This window comes from Myxine glutinosa, chromosome 9 (assembly GCF_964187855.1).
Source record: "Myxine glutinosa chromosome 9, kmMyxGlut1.1, whole genome shotgun sequence".
Lineage (NCBI taxonomy): Eukaryota > Metazoa > Chordata > Myxini > Myxiniformes > Myxinidae > Myxine > Myxine glutinosa.
Genome location: NC_136269.1, coordinates 110,173,635 through 110,198,840, shown reverse-complemented (window position 1 = coordinate 110,198,840; position 25,206 = coordinate 110,173,635). Strand labels below are relative to the sequence as shown.

The 25,206-nt window shown below is 43.2% G+C and overlaps 1 protein-coding gene across 3 annotated transcripts in view; it reads left to right on the top strand.

Moving 5' to 3' along the window:
- DLG2 (discs large MAGUK scaffold protein 2) overlaps positions 1-25,206 on the top strand; it is a 467,276-nt gene that overhangs the window by 176,589 nt on the left and 265,481 nt on the right. For all 3 annotated transcript variants that reach the window (XR_013624585.1, XM_078784648.1, XM_078784647.1), the window contains exon 11: positions 24,287-24,443. Coding sequence is in view for 2 of the 3 variants with exons in the window: in XM_078784648.1 (XP_078640774.1) it covers positions 24,287-24,443 (157 nt within the window). In the remaining variant the exon portion in view is untranslated. The remainder of the gene's footprint in view (positions 1-24,286; positions 24,444-25,206) is intronic.

The window sequence follows — 25,206 nt, the reverse complement described above, 5'->3', positions numbered from 1 at the left end:
ACTCCACGTTCCTCAAGGCGCCCATGTAGAGAACTTTCCTGCACGGACTAACCGTGAACTCCACGTTCCTCAAGGCGCCCATGTAGAGAACTTTCCTGCACGGACTAACCGTGAACTCCGCGTTCCTAAAGGCATCCATGTAGTGAATACTCGGCTTGGCCTCCCGGAAAAGTGCTATCGAGTGGCTTAACTGGCTTTATTTTTTAAGTGATAACTGTGCCCAGGGGGAACTGATAATGTGGGGGGGTTGAGTTATTTGGGTTTGTTTCTTCAAATTGGCCGGCAAAGAAAGTTTTCGCTGGGTTCAAACTTTCTTTCTTGAAGGGGGGGAGTGTTACATATTTATGTGAATGAATGTGAATTACCATGCAGGTCTTTGCTTCCGGGTGTAGTATATTAAGTTGTTGGGTAGTTGTTGTGGTTGGAGGGTCAGGAGCCCTTCTGAAAGAGTGGCAGGAAACGGAAGTGGCCGGAAACGGAAGTGACCGGAGAGGGAGGAGGAAAAAACACGAGGAAAAGAAGGAGGTTTCTTCTTCCTCGCCCGGCTCCGACAAAAAGGTGGAAGCGACCTTGCGCTGCGTGGGAAAACGCGCCGTTTCGAAACGTCTGGCGAGAGGAGTTACCTGGGCGGTAAATACCTTTTGACACGTCCAGTCACCGTGAGTTCGTGCACGAAACCAAGCGTCCGGGACAGTTTGCCCCGTCTACAAAGACGCGTACGGGTCCGCACGTTGGGCCTCGCTCGCGTCGGAAGCCGCGCTGGGTTTTGCCCCGTCTACAAAGACGCGTACGGGTCCGCACGTTGGGCCTCGCTCGCGTCGGAAGCCGCGCTGGGTTTTTGCCCATCTACAAGGACGCGTAAGGGTCGCACTTGGGGCCTCGCGCACGTTGGACGCCGCGCTGGGTTTGCCCCGTGGCTTGGCAAGGAGGTGCGCTGCAGCCGCGGCCCCAGTACGAGACTGCACGTTGGGAGCACGTCCGCCCGGGGTTCGTCCAACCGCCCGTGTGCGGAGAGGAGAGACATTGACCACGGAGGGAGTCAGGAGTGGGGCTCACGTGAGGAATGTATAAGATTAAGATGGCCATCTTAGAGTTTGTGTAGATGAGTTCACATGGTTGTAATATTGATTGTGCCTGGTTGTGTATTGTTGATTGCTCGGGGAAAATCTCCGTGGTTGGGTCTTTGAAAGTGTTTGGTATCATTACCATTGGAAATATATACTTGCACATCAGTTGTCTCCTGGGGGAAATTCCTATGGATTGCGTGGCGAAGGCGCCTATATAATACTATTTGCTGGCGAAGGTCCTCTCACGGTCCGGGGGTCACCGAGACCTGGTATGCACGGAGGGGACCACGTAACAGTAGACAAAGAGTCGTGCGTATGGAAAACGCCAGTACATTCATCATCGTCATCACCTTCATCGTCATCAGTACTGCACAGCTAATTCATCATCATCTTCATCACGCAAGTTGTAGTATTGAAGAGCCGGGGCTCTTGCTTGATACGGACGAAATGACGGGCAAGACACAAACTCGTCCGAGAAGATATTTATTCTCAAAACCAACTCGGGAACACTGAAAAGGCCATTTATCGGGCTGCATTATAAAGCACAACCAGAAACCGAAAGCCACGCCTCTCAAGCGTGGCGTGCTTCGGTGAATCGGTGGTCACGTGATCAACAGGTGTAGCTGATTATACCCGCAAAGCGCGGCACGCTTTAGCGGTCACGTGACCAGCCACTCTCGCGCCGGGAATCCCCACCGGTGACGTCACCGGCTGGAGCAAGGAGATTCTGATGCTGGTCTTGCTTGGGGAACCCATGGGTAGCTACAGTATCTTCAATGGTGAGTACCCATTAGAATTTTATATGTTGTTAAAATTACGTATGTTTAAGAGTGTAAAAAGTGTTTAAGAGTATAGGAAGTGTTTATAAGAGTATGGGAAAGGTTAATAAGAGTGTGGGGAGTTCATAATGCTTTAAAATATATAAAAAAATAAAAAAATATATGGTCGCTACTTCGCGGATTTTCGTTTATCGCGGGGGGTTCTGGAACGTAACCCCCGCGATAAACGAGGGTTCACTGTACCTATAAATAGATGGTCAGCACCTGATTGCATTCCCGTACCAAAATGCCAAATTAATCCCGTACCAGGGGTATTTTTATCAAAAAAAAAATCCCGTACTCAAAGGGTTAATATCAGGACTATAATTGAATATCAGAACTGTAATTGAATATCATAACTGTTGTACACCGCTCCTTTCCTATGCCATCTCCAGGCGCTGCATGACGTCATTGCCAGGCACCGAAGGGGGCCCGGCAATGACGCGTGCTGAAAGGGAGTACTCAGTTTTCACTCTGGTTGTTTGTTTTCTTGTTTTTTTGGATTCTTGTTTTCTTGTTTGTCCGGGTGATATCTCAGCCATCCTTTGAGCTAGGAAGCTGAAATTTCGGCACAATAGTTAGCAATTGCTTTGGCAAAAACAGAATTTTTTTGTTTTTTGATTCATTAATTTATTGATGAGTTATTTAATTATTGTCGATTAATTAAGTACCTATTTATTTTCTTTCTCCTCTGGGCATTATCTCAGGCACCTTTTGAGCTAGGAAGCTAATATTTTGACACAATAGTGACCAAGTGATGTGGCTATAAAGGATATTTTGATTTATTGATTAATCAATTAATCGATTAATTATTTATTGATTAATTCAATAATTATTTAATCTTTTCTATTGATGACTTATTTAATTAATTTTCTAAAAGTTACAGCTTCGGATGAAGCACTGGTGGTTTAGGTATGCTATCAGCCAATTGATTAATTATTTTATTATTTTATGATTATTATTTATTTATTTTCTTTCTCATCTGGGAAATATCTCAGGCACCTTTTGAGTTAGGATGCTGATATTTGGACATGACAATGACCAAGTGATTTGACTGTAAAGGGTTTGTTTGATTTATTGATTCATCAATTATTCGATTAATTATTTAATTTATCCGATTAATGAAGTCATTAATTAATTTCTTTAAAGTTGCAGATTTGGGTGAAACGGTGGTGGTTTCGGTATTCTATTGGCCAATTTATTAATTCTTTCTTATTTTATGATTATTATTTTCATTATTAATCATTTCTTTATTTTCTTTCTCATCTGGGCAATATCTCAGGTACCTTTTGAGCTAGGAAGCTGATATTTGGACACGACAGTGACCAAGTGATGTGGCTCTATAGGATTTTTTGATTAATTAATTAATTAATTAATAGATTAATTATTCATCAATTAAATTAATCGATTAATCGATTAATTATTAATGAATTAATCAATTAAAAAATGGCCATGACATCCCCGCATAGAAATCAAAATCAATTAATTTTTTTTTTTTCGATTAATGGCTTATTTAATTAATTTCCAAAATGTTACAGCTTCGGATGAAGCACTGGTGGTTTAGGTATGCTATTAGCCAATTGATTAAGAAAATATTTTATGATCACTATTTATTGATTTTCATTATGCATTAATCAATCAATTATTGTCCACCTCTCCCACCCAATTCAGTCTCTATGAGCTGCACGGCGGTATTGCCGGCGCCTTTTGAGCTCGGAAGCTGATATTTGGACACGACAGTGACCAAGTGATGTGGCTATTAAGGATATTTTTGATTTATTGATTGATCAATTCAATGTTTTTTTTTTCAATAAATGCCTTATTTAATGAATTTTCAAAAAGTTACAGCTTCGGATGAAACACTGGTGGTTGAGGTATGCTATTAGCCAATTGATTAATAAATTATTTTATGATTACTATTTGTTGATTTTAATTATGCAATTAATCAATCAATTATTTTGCACCTCCCAATACCATCCCTCCCAATACCATCTCTATATGCTGCATGGTGATATCACTGGGCGCCGAAGGCAGCCAGCAATGCCACGCACTGGATGGTATTTATTTATTTGGTATGGTGGCGGTGTACTTTGAATGTATCTGTACTTGTTCATTATTTATTTATGCTAAGTCTAATTAAATATTGCTGCAAAAAGACACAAACATTTACTTATTATTCTCAATTATCACTGCCAAGTCTGTAATCTACTCTCTGTATCATTTTGCAAGTCACAAACCCAAATGCCAGGGGAGGGATGTTTTTTTGGCCATTTCTAAAGTGCAGACATTCCAAACTAAAATATTTCACCATCACTGATATATCATGTCACTGATAAAACATTTTTCGTTCACTTTGTGTTAAAGCATCGGACTGATCACGTGATAATTGTGCAAATATTTGTTGTGCAGCCACAAAAAGGTCTGGCTACACAACATTTCTTTCATTATATAAGTAGCAGAGTAAGCCTGGTGTTGGCTTAGCGGTCAGGGTGCCGGCTTTGGATCCGAGGATCCGAGGTTCAAATCCCGGTCGATCGCTGAATTAACGCCGGGGGGTTGACAGAGCCTGTCATCCTTCCGAGGTCGGCAAATTGAGTACCAGTTCACTGGCAATTCACTGTGTGTCGCAAGAGGTGACCAGCAGGTTTGGCGGCAGGCATCCAGCATCCGGCCATAAAACATTGCTTCAAAAAGGGGACCACGGTGCCCAAAAAAGAGCCAACCCCCACTCTGCGGGGAAAAATGGACTTTAAAGGTGGTTTATATAAGTAGCAGAGTGAGGAACAAACTTGTTAAGCATATTTTTTTTGAGATGTTGGGTTCCCACCCATGCATCGCACTGGTATCTCGCTAGTCTATATAATAAAGCAGGAGTATCTATCTGTCTGTCTGTCCCCAAACTACTTCCTCAGTTTTGCGGCAAGCCCCACCAAACTTTCTACCGAACCTTTTGGGGTCCCAGCACGTGTCATAAGGTTGGTGGGAGGTTTCATAAATTTCTCAATACAATTGTGATTTTGATTTTCCACCTGTACGAAACTGCTCTCTCTCCGCATGTAAACTCATTCGGCATTTGCAGATTCACAGATTCGGCATTTGCAGTTTCGCCATTTATATGACATTGTTCACACCATGACACCCCCATATAGAAACATTACCCACCTTCTGGTGGGGTCAGCTGCAGTAAGATTTTTGCCCAAGTTCTTCACGAACTGGCTATTTATGCCTGGCGTTCACTGAAGGTGACAGGAATGTGGAATTTATTGGTTCATGGTTTGACATTCACCGTTTTTTACCTAAGTCATTCACAAACCGGCTGTACATGTCTGATATTCAACTGAAGGTGGCACAATAATGTGAAATTTATTGGTTCATGGTTTATCATTTGCCGTTTCCACATTGTCTGTTCGCTTCCGGGTTCACACCCGTGCATAGTATGGGTACCTTGCTAGTATATGACATATACATAATCAGCCTCTATTTCCCAATCCACTTCCGGATGTAGGCCTCCCAAGACTCTTCTACAAACATCTCTCTCTCTCTCTCTTTTGCAAGTATTGTCAAACTCGCTCTTGGAAAATTTCTGATTTCATCTTGACATCATCTTCAATAGATCTTCTTGGTTGTTTTTTAAATTTCTTTGAATCCACTCTTCGACATTCTCTTCAACCTCATTCTGTCCTCCATGTATTCAAGACAGCTGTTCACCACCATCTCAGATCATCCCCAATTCAAAATCATGATCCTTTCTTCCCTCGTTATCCACCCCCCTCTCTCCTCCTCTCCACCCTCCACCCAGCCCAATCTCTCCTCCTTCCAAATTTCCAGTTTTCCTTCCTGAAAGTTTCCTTCTGTATCCATCTTGTTCAACTGATGCATCCTCTCCTGCCCCTCAATCCTCTCCACATCCAATGTTTGTCCAAGTCTGCTGTTATATTGGCCTTCAACTATGCTGTTGGTGCCCCCCCCCCCCCCCCACCCCACTGTTCCTTTTGTCTTGTATCCTGATCCGTTCAGCGTACTAATTATAGCTCTTCCACGAGCCTCGACTATGTATACAAAAAAACAAGCCTGTGTTGTCTTGTAGTTACCATGTATGTTTTCATCTTTCAAAGTCGAAGTTTCGAAGTTTCGGGAACTGAGTGGCATGCTGATGAGGAGGGGAGTGCCGTTGAAGCTGAAGGGAAAGGTGTATGCTGCATGTGTGAGAAGTGTTATGATTTATGGGAGCGAGACATGGGTAATGAACGTAGAGCAGCAACGAAGGCTGGAAAGGGTGGAAATGTGAATGGCCCGGTGGATGTGCGGAGTATCGTTGAGAGAGAGGAAGACAAATGATGAATTGTGAAAGATGATGGGAATAGAGCCTGTGATTGATGCTGTGAAGAGGAACAGGTTGAGATGGTTTGGTCATGTGTTGAGGAAGGATGAAAGTGACTGGTTGAGAAGAGTGATGGAAATGAATGTAGAAGGAAGTAGAGGACGGGGAAGACCGACAAAGACTTGGCTAAAGATGGTGGAAGAAGAAATGCGGGCAAGGGGGTTAACAAGGAGAGATGCAGAAAATAGGGCAAAATGGAGAAGATTGTCATGGGGACTCCAAGGCCAACCCCCGCTCTAGCAGGGAAAATGGCCTTAAAATGCATGTTGTTGTTGTTGTGAAGTCGATTTTAAAAAATGGCACCACTTCCTGGACATACAGTAAGTATATCCACTCTGGCGTTGTCCCCACATATGTATCTACCATCTCGTAGCAATAAAAATTTTCTTGCAGACAAAGTCGTCAAACTCCTTAATTGGGCCTCTTTTTTGCATTTTTCCCCCTGTAATAAAGCTAATTGGTTGGTAATTTCTGAAACTTGTTTTCTTTCTTGTACAGAAGTATTATTATGGCAATGCTCAATCATCTGGTATTTTGTTTTCGCTTTATGCAATGTTAAAATGAACGCCAAAATCTTAACCAATTCACCTCCTCCCTCTTTCATGATCTCAATCGATATATCATCATCTTCTGACGTTTTTTTCCATCTTTCATGTGCTTCATAGCATGTTTTAACTTGATCTGAGAAAACGTCTCGCATAGTTTGGTTCTAGTTCGGAGTTTGACCCTTTTTGTCATTTTATACCTTGTTGCTGTCGTTTTGATGCAATTTATTTTAGAATTTCTTCATTCTTTTTTTTTTTTGAAATACCTGGTTTAAGGCTCATAATGGCGCTGACTTACACACACACACACACACACACACACACACACACACACACACACACACACACACACACACACACACACACACACACACACACACACACACACACGAACCGGTCCAAACCAGATGGGGTTTTTTAGGAGACACCATATCCTTACTGGATGGGTGGTCATTGTCTCTCTCCCGGAGCTAATCCGCCCTTTACCAGGTGTTGTTTTTAGTCCTGGCAGGTGTCACAATCACTCTCCCAACTAGCAAAGGCAGTGAGCGGTGTCTGCTTAGTCGCCGACAACCCGACCATGCAGTAGGTAGCAATGGGTTGCATGTTACCAGTGGCAGTCCCAATAAGACTCGCAAAATAAGACTTCACAATCAGTTCGCAATTTCTGATTTTAGTCCCATTATCCTGATTTATTCCCAAAATATTTTTTTCCCAATCATTAGTCTCACTTTATTTGACTTTATCCATGGTTTGGTTTTTTTCAGTTGTTTTCTTCCCAGTGATTCAACCGATTTGTGATTGCTGCGTTCGTCTAATCACTGGTATTCATAAAACGGACTTGTAGAGATCCGTGGCAGATTGAACAGATCATAGATTGATGACGTTGACTTATTTCAGCATTTTTTTTTTTTTTTTTTTTTTTTTTTTTTGTATACAAGATCGAGGCTCGTGAAAGAGCTAACATTAATCACACAAAAAGACAAACCGACACACAAAACACAAAAAACAAGGGGAGCGGTAGACAAGATGGGGAGAGAGGGGGAAGGACACAAAAGAGAGGGGGAAGGACACAAACACAACATTTGAGAGCAGGGACATCGGGAGGACTTGGGGGGAGGTGGGAGAGGATTAAAACATATGAACACTGCAAGGACTCTGGGGTGAATTACCGGGGGTAGAAAAGATCAAGGTTACAACATGTTTGTTGATGTATTTAGCAGTACAACATGTTTGTTGATGATCCGGGGAGCTAATTCCCTATCTTGAAAAAAATTACCAAAATGGAAAATTACCAGATCTTTTTTGTTGATACAATCTAGGCTTGTGGTGGGTGTGATGAAGAATAGAAAGGTACATACAGTGGTGTGGTGAGGAAGCAAATCGATACAGGCCTTCCGGCACCGGGTTCCCCTGGCCCAAACGGCCTCTCCGCAACTAGAGTTTTTCTTGTCCTGCAGGGCCCACAAAAATTGCACAAATGGATCCAAGTGGCCTCTCAACAATTGGTTACTCTTCGGCCCATGTGGCCCAGAAAAGAATTGCCCTTGTGGCCCAATCAATAAATGAAAATCGGCCCATGTGGCCTTGACACAATGGCCCTTGTGTCCTTCAAACTGATTATTTGGCCTTTATTTCCCATGAAAAAATTATGACAGCAGGTGGCAATAGGTGAGCAATAAATGGCACTGTAGATGGAATGGCTGGCAATGGCAAAGCCTGGCAAAACTGACTGGCAGGTGGTGACAAGGCTGGCAGATGTAATGAGTGCTTCCCCAAGCAATGCCAGGTATCCCTGTCGCTAATCTATAAAACAGACATACACCTTCTTTTGATATTCCTTTTCCTTTTCTATGATCCACCTCAGATTTGTTATTTTATCTCAATTCTGATCAAAGAAATCGGTTGGTTTGCTCGATGATCTTTCTGGAGTGACGAGGTACATATGTGACATGGTTCCTGGGTTGAATGACATACAATATGTTCCATCTGTCTGATGGATAAATATTTGATCGCTTCCAGGTGTGCTGAAATAAATGTAGCTGCTGCCTGTTTTTGCTGCAATGAGGTACCATACGTCATATGAAGTCATATGCAAAGTGTAAAATACTTTTATAGGATGTCAAAGAGGTTATTTATGGTTATGAGGAATAATACTGGCCCAAGATGATGTCTTGACTGGCCCAAGCAGTTTCAGCCTCCAATGAGAGAGAAGATGAAAAAAATACCTTCAAGATCTATGCACTGTTTGTACACATGTGGGAAATCCAATAGCCAGGAACGAATGTGGATATAGATGCCTGGTTGAGAGCTTGGCTTGTAACCACAGTGGGTGCCAGACAGATTCAAAGGTCCATGTTGTATCCAAAATATATCCATGGACATTCAGGGCTTCCATAAACTGTTGAGAGAGACACAGCAGCATTTCCAAAGTTGAATGTCTGAGCTCAAATCCAAACTGGTAATCAGAGATCCGATCATTCTAGATCTAGAGGAAAGACTTAATGTAAGGGTAGATTCCATGACCTTGCATCTTACAACTAGAAGTAATCCTTCTCACATGTAAAAATGTAGTTGGTCATTTCAGTATAAATAAATAGCACCGCAAAGCGGGCGTAACCCCTCAGCCCATGCATGGTGGACACCAATTTCAAGATGGCTGCCGTGGCGGGCATATTGAAAATCGCAGCGTGCCCATTTTCGAAAGGAACCTTCCTCTACTCAACTCCAACACACACTGTTCTTGAAATTGACAGAAACCAAAAGTTGACGGACGCCCGGACACCCGTGACGACAATACATACCCCTTAGCCCAATTTGGGCTGATGGGTGAAAACTAGTCTGTGTTGGTGGCACAAGGGAATAAAAACATAACAATACTAGAATGACGCTTGGTAGAGAGGGTACCTCCAGCAGGCTGAACTGTTTATGTTTTGTAACCCACTAATAGGCCGGATCTGAATGGATCCGGACCTGAACCAACACCTAATCAGCTTGTTCTTGTCGCCTAATCAACTTTGCATCCACCTCGTTTTGTCATAAGTCGTCCACAACTTTTTGAGATATCCTGCTATGTATCGTTTTTGGCCCGATCACTCAATGGTGAAGAACCACTTAAAAAATTAAATAGCTCTCATATCCGAATCTATATTCAGATGTTCACCAAAATCTAATCTATTTGTCCTTGTCAGACACCCAACCTGTACACCAAGTTTCTTCTGAATTTGTCCATAACTTTTTGAGATATCGTGCTATGTATCGCTTTTGGTCCTATCAATGGTGAAGAATCGCTTTAAAATTCTAGTACCTGGATCCAGATCCGGATCTTCACCAAAATCGAATCATTTCCTCCTTGTCACATATCCGACCTCTCCACAAAACTTTGTCCGAATCTGTCCACAACGTTTTGAGATATCCTTCTCACAAACAGACAGACAGGGCTGAAAACATAACCTCCATCCACCTTCGGTGGCGGAGGTAAAATGGTTAGTGTTATTTGCCATAAAGGATCCCAAGGTGCTTATGTTTCAGGCTTTATCCTCCATCAGAGTAAAAAAGAGAGACAGGAACAGGAAGTGGTTGATTTTAGTGTGGGTGAAGTCAGCAATGACATCACTGTTGAGCGTTGATGAACCTCTTTCCTGTCGTTGAGTCGATCTGTGTTTGCACCTTTCTTTTGGATAGCAGTGATATTATGTCTTCCAAGCAGACATAAGGCAGCAAAAGGATAAAGACAAGCTTGAAGGGGCATGCAGAGGACAAGCAACACCTGCAGAGCATAATTTGCATACACGGGGGCTGTTGCCATCTGGGCCTGTCGCAGAGGTAGAGCTCCAGCTGGTCAGAATTTCCTCTCCTTTGAGGTAAAAATAGTGTCCAAGAGGCAGTGAGGGTAAGGTGGGATCAGAAAGTGTTAGGTTTGGTACCTAAGATTGGGAGTTAATTACTGAGTTGAAACATTCTGTCTTGAGCAGTATCTGTAGTGAAGTCTTTCATCATGAAGGAGGAGGTGGTGGAGGGTGGGGGCACACACCAGAGACAGACTTAAGTCATCATGACATCTTTATCAGAGAAGATAGGTTGGAGAGCTCAGTCTTGATATTGGCCGGATGTTTTTTCTGGTTTTTCTATGGATGGATATGGCGTTAAGAGGAAAAAATGTAGGTTTCTTGCCCGGGGCCTGATTCACTGTCCTGGTTGAAAAAGCAAGTGGCATAATAGCAACTGGCTTGCTACAACACTGTACACCAGGATGAGGATGCGGATACGACGGCTTCAGAGTTTTATGTGATAGCTTTCTGCATCAGAGAGAGCGGAGCAGTGAACAACACCAATGGAAGTCAACATTGGATGCGGAGGACATCGAGGGAGGGTCTTCTAGAGAGAGAGCGGAGTAGTGAACAACACCAATGGAAGTCAACATTGGATGCGGAGGACATCGGGGGATGGTCTTCTCGAGAGAGAGCAGAGTAGTGAACAACACCAATGGAAGTCAACATTGGATGCAGAGGACATCGAGGGAGGGTCTTCTAGCGAGAGAGCGGAGTAGTGAACAATACCAATGGAAGTCAACATTGGATGCAGAGGACATCGAGGGATGGTCTTCTAGAGAGAGAGTGGAGTAGTGAACAACACCAATGGAAGTCAACATTGGATGCGGAGAACATCGAGGGATGGTCTTCTAGAGAGAGAGCGGAGTAGTGAACAACACCAATGGAAGTCAACATTGGATGCAGAGGACATCGAGGGAGGGTCTTCTAGCGAGAGAGCGGAGTAGTGAACAATACCAATGGAAGTCAACATTGGATGCAGAGGACATCGAGGGATGGTCTTCTAGAGAGAGAGTGGAGTAGTGAACAACACCAATGGAAGTCAACATTGGATGTGGAGGACATCGGGGGATGGTCTTCTAGAGAGAGAGCGGAGCAGTGAAAAATACCAATGGAAGTCAACATTGGATGCGGAGGACATCGAGGGAGGGTCTTCTAGAGAGAGAGCGGAGTAGTAGGGCGGGTCATAATCAGGTGCCAAAATGAATCTGAAGGAAATCCTAACATGAGGGGTGTCTATATTATGTGTTTTTTTATGAGGAATTCAAATATGAGTTTATTTTTTGGATAGGATAACTCTAACCTACATCAATTTGTATTTCTAAATTGCCAATTTTACCCTTTCGAACCCCTTTATAAGATACTAGCGGGGTCACCCGTGGGAATCCCACGGGCATGGATGTGTGTGACATTTCGACATATTGAGTTATATGCTGCACATTCATTTTTACAAAATGGTTACTGGCAAGTCATCAGATCCAGAAATGGTGTGAATTTAGTTATTTCACATAATATGTGACCCCTCACTCCTCTCCACCTGACACTCTCCTGTCTCCACCTGACACTCTCCTGTCTCCACCTGACACTCTCCTCTCTCCACCTAGCACTCCTCTCCTCTCCAAACCCTCACATCCCTCTCCTTTCCAATCCCTCACCTCTCCAATCCCTCACACTCCTCTCCTCTCCAATCCTTCACACGCCTCTCCAATCGCGCCTCACAGTCCTCTCCAATCGCGCCTCACACTCCTCTCCAATCGTGCCTCACACTCCTCTCCAATCGTGCCTCACACTCCTCTCCAATCGTGCCTCACACTCCCCTCCAATCACTCCTCTCCAATCGTGCCTCACACTCCTCTCCAATCACGCCTCACACTCCTCTCCAATCGTGCCTCACACTCCTCTCCAATCGCGCCTCACACTCCTCTCCAATCGCGCCTCACTCGCCTCTCCAATCGGCTTTCCCCGTCTCGTTTCTCTCCTTTTTCTCCCGTCTCGTTCTTTTTCTTGCTCCAAATCGGCCCGTCGGAATCGGAAATCGGCCCGTCTTGCTTTTGTGCTTGTGCGTAAATAAATTGTGTTCATGACACCATTTCTGGTGTTGGGCTAGCGGCTAGGGTGCCGGCTTAGGATCCTGGGTTCGAATCTCGGTCGATCGCCGAATTAATGCCAGGGGGGTTGACTCAGCCTGTCATCCTTCCGAGGTCGGCTAATTGAGTACCAGTTCACTGGTAATTCCCTGTTTGTCGTTGAAGGCGGCAAAAAGGGTTGGCGTCAGGAAGGGCATCCGGCCGTAAAACATTGCTTCAAAAAGGGGACAAAAAAACAACTACCACGGTCCCCGAAAAGGCCAACCCCCGCTTTGCGGGGAAAAATGGCCTCTAAACGGTGGTTTTTACACCATTTCTGGATCTGATGACTTGCCAGTAACCATTTTGTAAAAATGAATGTGCAGCATCTAACTCAATATGTCGAAATGTCACACACATCCATGCCCGTGGGATTCCCACGGGTGACCCCGCAAGTTTGCATTGACGTTCGTCGATGGACTCGTTCGCCCGTCTCATTCGTTTTCTTGCTGCATCCTGTTCAAGTCTGCGTTCTTCATCGATCGTCTCATTCATTTTGGAAATAGAAGTTTCCACGCAGCGCATGAATTGTCACGATCCTCAAGAGGAATTTGTCTCGTAATCATCAAATGATAAATGGCAAGTAAATTATATTGTGGAAAATTAAAGATTTCAAATAAACCTATTTAAAGTGTATTCGCACATAACTAATTTTAAAAAACGAAGAAATATCTCTCGGTAATTTCCTGAAACATATTTTACTTCCGGCTAATAATGTTGAATTAAATAAAAACGAAGAAATATATGTCGGCATCATTGTTGACGTTTTTGTGACGACTGTCATCAAACGAAAAAGTAATATATCTTAACGGAAAAGCAAAAGCGAATTTTTAATATATATCGACACGTTGCCGTCGGTGTCATGTTGGGCGGTGTATGATACACCATGACGCGATTTTTAAAAATATATCTCTGCATTTTCCCGCGTGTGTGGAATGTTCTCAATTATTGCTGACACCGAGTCCAAAACCATCGATAAAAATGAAATCATATGGTGAGTTAGATTGGAGATAAAGGCGTGAGAGAGACTCAATGGCCTTGAAGTTGAAGTTACAGGCGTTTGAGAATTCATTTCGTTCTATAAACGGCAACTTTCATTGGATTTCCTTCCCGTTTTTTTTCAACCGAGTCGAAAACTATGTTAGCGACTGTGAAAAATGAAATGATATATCGAATTTTTAATATGTATCGACACGTTGCCGTCGGTGTCATGTTAGGCGGTGTATGATACACCATGACGCGATTTAAAAAAATATATCTGCATTTTCCCGCGTGTGTGGAATGTTCTCAATTATTGCTGACACCGACTCTAAAACCATCGATAAAAATGAAATCATATGGTGAGTTAGATTGGAGATAAAGGCGTGAGAGAGACTCAATGGCCTTGAAGTTACAGGCATTTGAGAATTCATTTCGTTCTATAAACGGCAACTTTCATCGGATTTTCTTCTCGTTTTTTTTCAACCGAGTCTAAAACTATGTTAGCGACTGTGAAAAATGAAATGATATATCGAATTTAAAATAGATATCGACACATTGCCGTCGGTGTCATGTTGGGCGGTGTATGATACACCATGACGCGATTTTAAAAAATATATCTCTGCATTTTCCCGCGTGTGTGGAATGTTTGTGGAAAATTAAAGATTTCAAATAAACCTATTTAAAGTGTATGCGCACATAACTAATAAAAAAAACGAAGAAATATCTCTCGGTAATTTCCTGAAACATATTTTACTTCCGGCTAATATGTTGAATGAAATAAAAACGAAGAAATATATGTCGGCATCATTGTTGACGTTTTTGTGACGACTATCATCAAACGAAATAGTAATATATCATAACGGAAAAGCAAAAGCGAATTTTTAATATATATCGACACATTGCCGGCGGTGTCATGTTGGGCGGTGTATGATACACCATGACGCGATTTTAAAAAATATATCTCTGCATTTTCCCGCGTGTGTGGATTGTTCTCAATTATTGCTGACACCGAGTCTAAAAGTAAAACCATCGATAAAAATGAAATCATATGGTGAGTTAGATTGGAGATAAAGGCGTGAGAGAGACTCAATGGCCTTGAAGTTACAGGCCTTTGAGAATTCATTTCGTTCTATAAACGGCAACTTTCATCGGATTTTCTTCCCGTTTTTTTTCGACCGAGTCTAAAACTATGTTAGCGACTGTGAAAAATGAAATGATTTATCGAATTTGATTTGAAATAAAACTGGGGGAGAGCAAGACACCACGGGCCTACAAAACAGGACTCAAAGCTATGCGAGTTAATAAAATGGTGGATATTTGTTTATAGCCACTCCCAGAATGGGTGGAGCTATGGGTGGAGCTACTCTGCAAACCGAGTAAGCCACACCCCGGACAGACACCCAACAGATAGACAGACAGACAGACAGAATCATCTACGGCTATTATAATATAGATTAAAAGATATAAGGGAAATCATTCATATTGACACAGCCAAATCAAATGTACATATTTATTAACAGGTGAACTGCATGTATATCACTGGTTACAATTACAAAGATCAATCTCCTTACTTCTTGAACTTTACCAGGTTGCACAAGTCCTGCTTTGACTCATTCTTGGACATCAGCCTCATGCTGGTCTCCTGAGCCCTGATGCCTCCATCCCTCTTTTCCTGTGAGAAGTACTTAGCAGAAGTCTCAGTCACCATTTTAACAACCCTCTCAATGCTTTGTGTGTGGCAAGGCCAGTTGAGCACCTCCATGGGGGTGTTGATGAAGTTCTTCACCTCCGGGGTGCTTAGGGAGCAGGTGAGAGGTGGCTCTGACACACCTTCTGACCAGCTGATCAAGTTACCAATGCTGGAAGCATCACAGTTGATGTCAGGTGTCTTTCTGGTCCTGACAGAGGAGACCCCCAGCTGAGTGTCTGGGTCCCCCTCTCCCCTGATGGCCAGGATTCTCTCCACCCCCTCACTCCTCTCCTTCTGATCCTCAAAGCACAGCAGTGTTTGGAGGATGGCTTCACTGTGGGCATACCAAGCAGATCTTCTCACAGTCGGCATCACATGGTCCAGCACCTCCTTCCTCTGGGACTTGAGGCAGTCCAGCTGAAACAAGATGTGCCTAGGCCCTTCGATCCAGGAGTGCTTGACTTTCACGTTGAACCAACATGGATAATACACTCCAATGATGAATTCCACAATGAATTGCAGATTCTTCCGGTTCTTTCCTTTCAGTCCATGCTTTGACACCCAGAGCCTGAGAAGTCTGTTCGCTGTGGTGAGCCAGGGGCTGTGGTTTACTGGTCCAATCTCCACTAGAGCCAGCCTTGCAGGAAGCACTCCATCCCTGATTGCACAGACAATTTTATAGCCATAGTGTTGATCAGTTGAGAGATCTTCAATGGCCTTGTCAGACAGCTTGATCAGTGGAGGGCCAACAAAGATCTTGGTGAAGTTTGGATTGATATCCAAGTCTGTAGCAGAAGCAAGGAGTTTTCCTATTGGCCCGGAAAATGTGTTGTCTGACAGAGTAGGGCCATCAAGGTGAACAATGAGATGGCGCAGGGGAAGTTCACCAGTGTGCAGGTTGCACACCAACCAGACCAGCTTTCTCCCCAGGTGCAGCTCCAGCTTCCGCATTATTCCAGCTTTCACACCAGTGTTGACATTTGTTGAGTCTCCTCCAATGGCCCACAAGGTCTTATCAAAACCCCTCTCTTTCAGCCAGGCAAACAGGACCTTAGCAATCTGCTCCGCATGTGACTCCTCTTTAGTTGCTTTCTCTGGGGTAAAGTGGAACAGATAGTAGCTACCAGGCTCACTAACAACACTATAGTGTTCTTCCTTGATCTTTGCAGGAAAAGATTGGTCACTGCCCTCAGCTTCCATCATCACATTGGTCAGGTCAATCCGCCCATCAAAGAGGATGCAGGAGATCCCCCCCTCCTCCCTGCACTTCTCATCAAACTCTTCCCCCAGCTCTGTCATCAACTTCTCCTGTGCTCTATTGACCTTGTTCTTATCAATCACTTTACTTGTATTTTCTTCTGTGATGATTCCTGCATCAATCAGAGCTGCAGTTGCTATCGCTGCAGTTGGCCTCAGCCCTATGCCATACCTTACACTAGCAAGGGCAATGTTTGGAATCTCATCATAGTTTTTCTGGACCTTTGCTGAAGCTGCAGGCTCAGTGTCAGTTTTAGGGAAGAGCTCAACTTCAGTGACAAACTCATCTTCAGCACCACTTCTCTCCAATTCCAGATCCTCATCACCATCTGACAAAAATCTCTCAACATCCTTCCTGGCTGCCTTCTCTGCTGCTGCAGCATTTTCCTCCTTGCTCCTTCTCCTTTTCTCTGCATTCTTTTTCTTTTCCTGCCTTTCCAATGTCCTCACCTGTCTCTTGTGCTCTGGCAGATCAGGGCTCCCCATTTGGTGGGGTCCTTTACTTCCAACCTTCTCTTTCTGTCCCTTGATGTAGGCAAGATCTTTCACATGAATCATTTTCTCTCTGCTGCAGGAACAGTTAATGTGGGCTTGGATCACACAGCCCTCACCGGCCTCACAGCCTCCCCCCTCACAACTGGTAATCTGACACTTGCAAGTCAAAATATCAAATAACTTGTCTAACTTGACAATGAACCTCTCTTTGGCATCAAGTTTGCCCTTCCCAAGAGAAAACTTCACTGCCTGATTCCAGACCTCCTTGAGCTTGGACATGATGGTCACCTTTTCATTGATAACAGGAGGCTTGAAAAGAGCATTAGCTTTGCTCCACTGACAAATCAGACCAGGGTGGATGTCAGACACGAGCTGGTCCACTGGGTAGTTCCTCCTGTCATCTTCACTTTGCTCCCTCAAGTAGATGCCATACCTCAGGATATCCCTCACAGTTGGCAGTTCAGACACCAACAGCTCCTGCCCAGTACCAACAAGATTACTTAAATGAGAACTTGATTTCATCCTTGTTCTGACTTGAGCCATTTTTAGTAGTTCACACTGAAATAAAAACAATAATACACAGGTAAGTATCCACTACAGACAGATATTAAGGTATTACACAGGTATTACAGAAAACCGTCAAAATATTCACTTCACAGGTCACTATTTTCCCTCACATGTAACTCAGGCTAGCAATAGGTAAGTACACAAATCAATTAACAAATATAATATAAAACAAGGTAATTTACATCTAAAATTATTATCTATTTGTTCCTCAGGTTCCTAATCAAAACGTACTTACTGGCAATGCCATAAGAAGAGAAGAGAAGACGGATGGATAAGGATTGCCAACCTCCTCAACATCGAGCTTTCAGCAACAAGATGGCTACAACTGCCGTCCCAACAGGAAGTTACCAAAATAAAAGCCCTAACTTCAAAATAAAAAACGTCTCTTTTTTTCCAGAAGAATAGCAAAATAATTAAAAATTTCATAATAATCAACTGCAAATTGATGTAGGTTATGGTTATCAGAATTTTTTAAAAACCTCAGATTTGTGTTCTACACACCAAAATACGTAATATGAACACCCCTCTCGATTGATTTACAAAAAAAAAAAGTATGGCCTGCCCTAGCGGAGTAGTGAACAACACCAATGGAAGTCAACATTGGATGCAGAGGACATCGAGGGATGGTCTTCTAGAGAGAGAGCGGAGTAGTAAACAACACCAATGGAAGTCAACATTGGATGTGGAGGACATCGAGGGAGGGTCTTCTAGAGAGAGAGTGGATCAGGGAACAACACAAATGGAAATCAATATTGGATGCGGAGGACATCGAGGGAGGGTCTTCCAGAGAGAGCGGGCACATTGTAGTCCTGCCTGTCAGCCTGAACAAACTTCCAGACTCTGCATTGCTGAGCCAGAGATATTTGAACTTTCACAAAAACATGATCAGAGGAACCAATTGCGACAAAGTAGTAATATGAAAGGTTGGACGGGAGTTTGTCATTTTCACCTCGAGGAAGTAAGGTGTGCTATTTGCAGAGATTTAAGATGAAAAGTTCAATGATTTGGTCGGACTGACAGACTCGCCTTTGCAAGTTGCCTTCACTGGTGTTATTTCGCCAATAATGAAGAAGCGAGAGAGAGTTGAAAAAGGTGAGTATAATAACTGGTTCATGTTAACAGCAAGAGAATCATCATTGTTCTGTGGATGAACATCAGGTAGTTGCAGAGAGGAATGCAAAGCCAGAGGTATTATTGAAGTTTAGGAGGGGTTATGGGTTGTGGGGCTTATGGCATTCTTGGGATGAACAGAGATACTCTACTGAAGTGGGCATCACCCCTATCAAAATGGAAGATAAGCTCAGTAAATAATTGATATCTCCATCCACAACTGAGAGAAGTCCATAATCGCGAAGGAAGGAGGGAGCGCCGGGGAGGATGAGGGAATGCTAGGTTCGCACGGGGGGCAGCCCGGCCTTTCTAGCTCAGTAAATAATTTACATCTCCATGCACACATTCACATGCAGACAGTACACGAGACTTGACACTTTGTCTGTATCAACATTCATGCACAAAATCTCACACTGGGGTTCCCACTCCTCACTGGACACATACCAGTAATGTGAAGCCATTAAATGTATTTGGCTCGAACGATCATACCCTCTATAATGCACTTGTTTTAATCTGTAGCAAATATAATTTGCCCTTTCATTTATCGCTCGCTTTGCCCCCATCTGTGTTTAGCCTCCTGTGCCCGACAAAGTGAACTTTTGCATGAGCTTGTTTTGCACTGCTTATTATACAGGCAGCGTTTGGTCGATGTCCAATTCCCAAGTTAATCCTACAAGATCTTGGCGAGTGTTCTCCGTAAGCTGCTGCTATCATTGTGGGGATGATTCGTCCATGATGGCACTTGGAAGGGCATTCCAGGATTTTGATCCAGCTATTATGAAGGAGTGACAATAGACTGACACACGTCCAAGTCTGGATGTCAAGGGAGTTTGTTACGGAGCCATTCCATGCCAACTCAACCAGAAAAGGGACATAGAAAAGGGACATTTTTTTCCCGTAACTTCTCTGTTAATTCCCCTTTGACCTGTGACCTGGCAAAGGTCAAACTAAAGTGACAAAGTGTCCTTGACCAGAAAAATCACCCTGGGCTCAACTTAGATGCTGCAATCGTGTGTAGCACCTCGTTCGACTCGTAATGAATAGAGCTTTCGAGGAAACGATATCAGGAGCCCCTAACTCACTTTTGGCAAGTTGCCAGACATGGAAGGGGAAAGTGGCTAATTTCATTTGACCTTCAGCCCAACTCTTCACCCTGTAGGGGATGTAGATTCTAAAATGTTGGGATTGCTGTAAAAACCTTAGGGAGCAGTCTTCCACATTTTGTGAAACACTTTTGGTTTCAAATACCCCAACTGGTCATTAATCCCTCTCTGAAATTATAATTTTTGCTGTTTTTACCAAGTTTAGGCCAAAATAACTCACGTTGGAAGGGCTCCAAAAATCACCCATATATTTTGGATATATTCTGATTAGATCTACAAGAATCGAGCAAAATATTTTTGAATCCGTAGATTTTGGATTTTTGAAGTTGCATTTGTCATGCATTCAAGCATTGCGTATTGGGCACTTTGGTGAGGTTAAAGTACCACATAATCTGAACCTTTCTTCAATTTTGCATTTTCTGGGGTTAGATCTACAATACGCAATGACAGGGTATGCTTTATTTGGCACTTTCTTGGAGTTGAGGTGTCATGAACCCCTTACAAGCTTACAAGCTGTATGCATGGGCGAAAGGACGTAACCGGTATGCAGGTAATTTTACCTGCAACATGTCGCATGTCTACAGGAGTTCCGTATGGTTGTTGTTGTGGTTATTGTTAGGGGGTCGATTTTTAAAATTTGCACCCATTGGTCGGGCAGCTACTGGACCACAACAACATCTGTCGCTTGACTCCACCCACCAAAAGCACCGAGACAACATGATATGGCCGCCATCTTGGTTTTCTGGTGGGGCTAACACATAAGGCCTGTAGGCCTCTGCGGATTATACACTGCCCGGGTTTGTTGCATCAGATTTCCTTTGACTTTGTTTGGGTCGAGTGTTATTCACGATGAGGGACCCAGAAAATTCTAATAAATCCTGTCAGAACGCACACTATGTCAAAATGCATGGTATTCAAGCATTACATTACACAAATTACTTTAAAAAAGTAGCATTACATAATTTTTGAATGGGCCCATATTGGAATTAAACTATCTATGACCATATAACGAATCAGCTCATTCTGATATAACCGTGGAGAAGATGACATGGATAAGAGGTGTTGAGTTAATTATTTAATAGCGCATTAAATGCACGTTTCCCAATCTGCCTGTTAACAGTTTCAGAAAATTTGGAAGATTGCTCCCTAAGGTTCTTTCAATACCAACATTATAGGATCTGCCTCCCCTACAGAGGAGATGGTTGAGCTGTAGATGAAAGAAAACTCGTCATTTTCCCCTTCCTTGTCTGGCAACTTGCCAGAAGTGAGTTAGGGTTCCTGGGTTTTTTTTCCTCGAAAAACATATTAATTACGAGTCGAATGAGATGCTACACACTATTTATTTATTTATTATTATTATTATTATTATTATTTGTATGCAAGATCGAGGCTCGTGTAAGAGCTAACATTAATCACAAAAAGACAAACTGACACATGAAACATAAGATAAAGGGAGTGGGAGACAAGATTGGGAGAGAGAGGGAAGCACACAAGTACTACATTTGAGAGCAGGGACATCGGGAGATCTGTGGGAGGGAGAGGGCTTGGGGGGAGGAGGCACGGAAAGGGGGGTGGGGGGTGGGTGAGGTATAAAACACATGGACACTGCGAGGACTTCCAGGAAAGAAATCGGAATTTCAAAAAAGTGGATCTGGGGTGAATTAGTGGGGGTAGAAGAGATCAAGGTTTTGGATGGGGGAAGTTAAGAGATGGTGGTGAACAGCTGTTTTAAAGACCTGGAGGGATGAGTGGGATTGAAGAGAGTGAAGGAGTTTGTTCCAGAGGCGGGTGTAAAGAGGAATGAAAGAGTGAAGGTGAATAGAGAGTCTTGATTTTGGCAGTTTAACCAGAAAAGGGTTGCAGGCAGATCTTGTGTGACCTGTAGGAATATTTGGGGGACAGAGCACAGAGAGAGCTGGGGGAGCAAGGCCGGAGAGGAGTCGGGAGAAGACAGAAAGACGACCAACCTGCCTGCGGTGAGTGAGTGAAAGGCCCTCGGAGTTAGCTATTGTAGCATCTAAGTTGAGTTAGCTATTGTTGAGTTAGCTATTGCTAGTTAGCCCTCGGAGTTAGCTATTGTCGCATCTAAGTTGAGTTAGCTATTGTTGAGTTAGCTATTGTCAGTTAGCCCTCGGAGTTAGCTATTGTAGCATCTAAGTTGAGCCCAGGGTGATTTTTCTGCTCGAGGCCACTTTTTTCACTTTGGGTTGACCCTTGCCAGGTCAGAGGTCAAAGGGGAAATTAAAAAAAGAATGACTAGCATTTTTCTTAAACTCAGCAGATCAGAATAACCCAATGTGAACCTTTTTAGCAAAATCTGAGAGGGTCGGGCAATGGCTCTGGTTGAGTTAGTATTGAATGACTATGGAATTTGAAGGTGTTGTGGTTCCCAGAATGGTGTTGCTCATGTGATTATTGATGTTACATTTTGTGAGGCCAGAGACAGTTGTTCAAGCAGCATAGATAATTTGCTGCAATCAATTCTGTAAATCGTACACTGCAGCCACAAAACGTTGACGAAATGACAAAGACGTCAAAGTTGACAAAGACGAAGTGGATGCTGATTTGAGATTATGGTGAGCCGCCTAAGCAAGCAACTGTTGTGGCTGTGGTCAAGTGTAAAGTGTTGTTTTCAATGCTTTCATACATTTGGACCGTGAGTATTCCATCACATGGAACATCTGAGCCTTGTGTGGGCAGTGGGAAAGCTTTTGGGGTCAAGGGTAAGCCTCTCATTACAGAAGTCCGCAGCTCCTGTCCTGTTCTTGTTGCCATGGTGTTGATGTGGCTGACCCAGTCGAGCTTCTCATTAATGGTAACCCCCACAATTGCAACTCTGGGACGGTGATGCCATTTAAACTCGGTGGATCTCTCTTGTTGGAGATACTTATTTCCTTACACTTCTCAGGTGTGAATGTTAACCATTTACACTTCTCAGCCCAAGCTCAGGATGTTATATGGTTTTTCCGCCAAGTGGGCATGTGTTGCTTCATTAATTGAAGGTGGTACAAATGATGTTTACACTGAGATCATCAGCAAACAGCCCCATACCTGAAATTATGAATGCGGAAAGGTAACTGATGAAGCAACTGAAGATCGTTGAACCAAGGATACTCCCCTGACGAACCCCTCCTACAACTACAACTATAATCTTATATGTCAGGTATGATTCCATCCATTTGAGGATGTACCTGTTAATCCCCATTAACCCTAGGTTTACCACGGCTCCTTGCAGCCAGACTCGATCATGCCGCCTTGATGTTGAAGCTGAGTATTTTTTATGGAACGCCTTTGTCTTTTACCTGAATTGGGTCCGTCATTGTCTTTATAAAGAAAGAAAGACCTTGTTTGCTAATTATGTATCTGCTGTTCCACTTGTATCTGCTGATGAGGTCCTTGTGTCTGTGCATGTGCAATTACTTTCCTGTAATAAAATATACCATAAATAATGAATGGTAATTATGGGTAAAATTGAGGCCCCCTGAGAGGTCTTCTTGATAGAATAACTGATTGAATAATGAAGACCTTGTTCAATCAGGATGGCCTAACAAGACTGAGCTTATTTATAAACTGGATTTTGTTAAACCCGGTGACAAATCGGTCATACTTCATACCAATATTATCATCATTGTCTACTAACTTATCTGTTCGGTTTCTTTTGGATGATTTCAAGTGAAAACTGCATTTGATGGAGTCCAAGTCGGTCGAAATGAATTTAGGTCAAGTACGGAATCAGTTTTTGTTTCAAAAATCAAAACCTAAGGGACAACAATTTGCTGCCGCACTTTTTCTGTTGGTGGATAAGGATCACGGATGGGCTTGTTACATATACTGGAAGCACCCGCTCCCTACGAGGGGAGTTATGTTATTATCCTTATTGAAACGTGTAATTCAAAATACCTCTCGCTGCGTAATTTGAACACCTCACTGCACTGGACTACCTGATACATATTTACATGGAGAATTTGCTTCCCCCCAAACCCCTATGCACTAATTGGGGTCATGCTGATCCTATGTAGCAAGTGTGGATGTAATTGGCCCAGAACTGTACGAGGAGTTGCACGCCAACCAAGCACAGACACAAGCGAACACACACCTGTCCGTGAATTATAGTACGGATTGCATGTAGGACAGGGGTACAAAGAGACAGCGAGGAAATTTACAGTACAGAGCAGCCGAACTTGAGAATCATCATCCTGAGACAACTGCTCAAATGAGAACGTCAAACATGCCAACACACTCTGTTGCTTCATTGCCTTTAACAATTTCTGCGGATTTCATTCACACTCACTTTCTTACATTTTTCCCTCCCACAGAGAGGCCCGCCGTGTGGTGCTGCATAAGGGCTCTACCGGCTTGGGTTTCAACATCGTGGGCGGTGAAGATGGTGAAGGGATCTTTGTGTCGTACATTCTGGCTGGCGGACCGGCAGACTTGAGCGGAGAGCTGCGGAGAGGAGACCGCATCCTTTCGGTACGTCATGCACAAATGATACAGCCTCGTGTGCTGAGGCATCCAGACAATAAGAGGTGTGGCATCCAGACAATAAGAGGTGTGGCATCCAGACAATAAGAGGTGTGGCATCCAGACAATAAGAGGTGTGTGGCATCCAGACAATAAGAGGTGGGGAATCCAGACAATAAGAGGTGGGGAATCCAGACAATAAGAGGTGGGGCATCCAGACAATAAGAGGTGGGGGATCCAGACAATAAGAGGTGTGGCATCCAGACAATAAGAGGTGGGGAATCCAGACAATAAGAGGTGGGGAATCCAGACAATAAGAGGTGGGGAATCCAGACAATAAGAGGTGGGGCATCCAGACAATAAGAGGTGGGGCATCCAGACAATAAGAGGTGTGTCCTTTTTACTAAATACAGGGATGTATACTGCTGTGGGCTTGTTGTTGGTGTGTTATCCTAACACCAAGTCAGCTCCACTCTTCATTTTGCCTCAAAAGTCTTTCAAAGTATCAGCAGAAAATAATGAAACCAATTTGTCACAAACTTTTATTTTTGCAGTTTTAATTTAATGTATTAATAATGCCTTTTTGTTATATTTAAAAAATAAATAAAAAATAAAAAATAATATATTTTGTTATATACAGTACAGTATTTATATGTGGCAATGTCATATACCGATGATGTTTAATCTACGTTCCCTACGGATGTTTTTATCTGCTTGGGAATAAATTCCTTTTTGCCTTTCCCTGCAACGACTGGCAGTCTAGTATTTCATT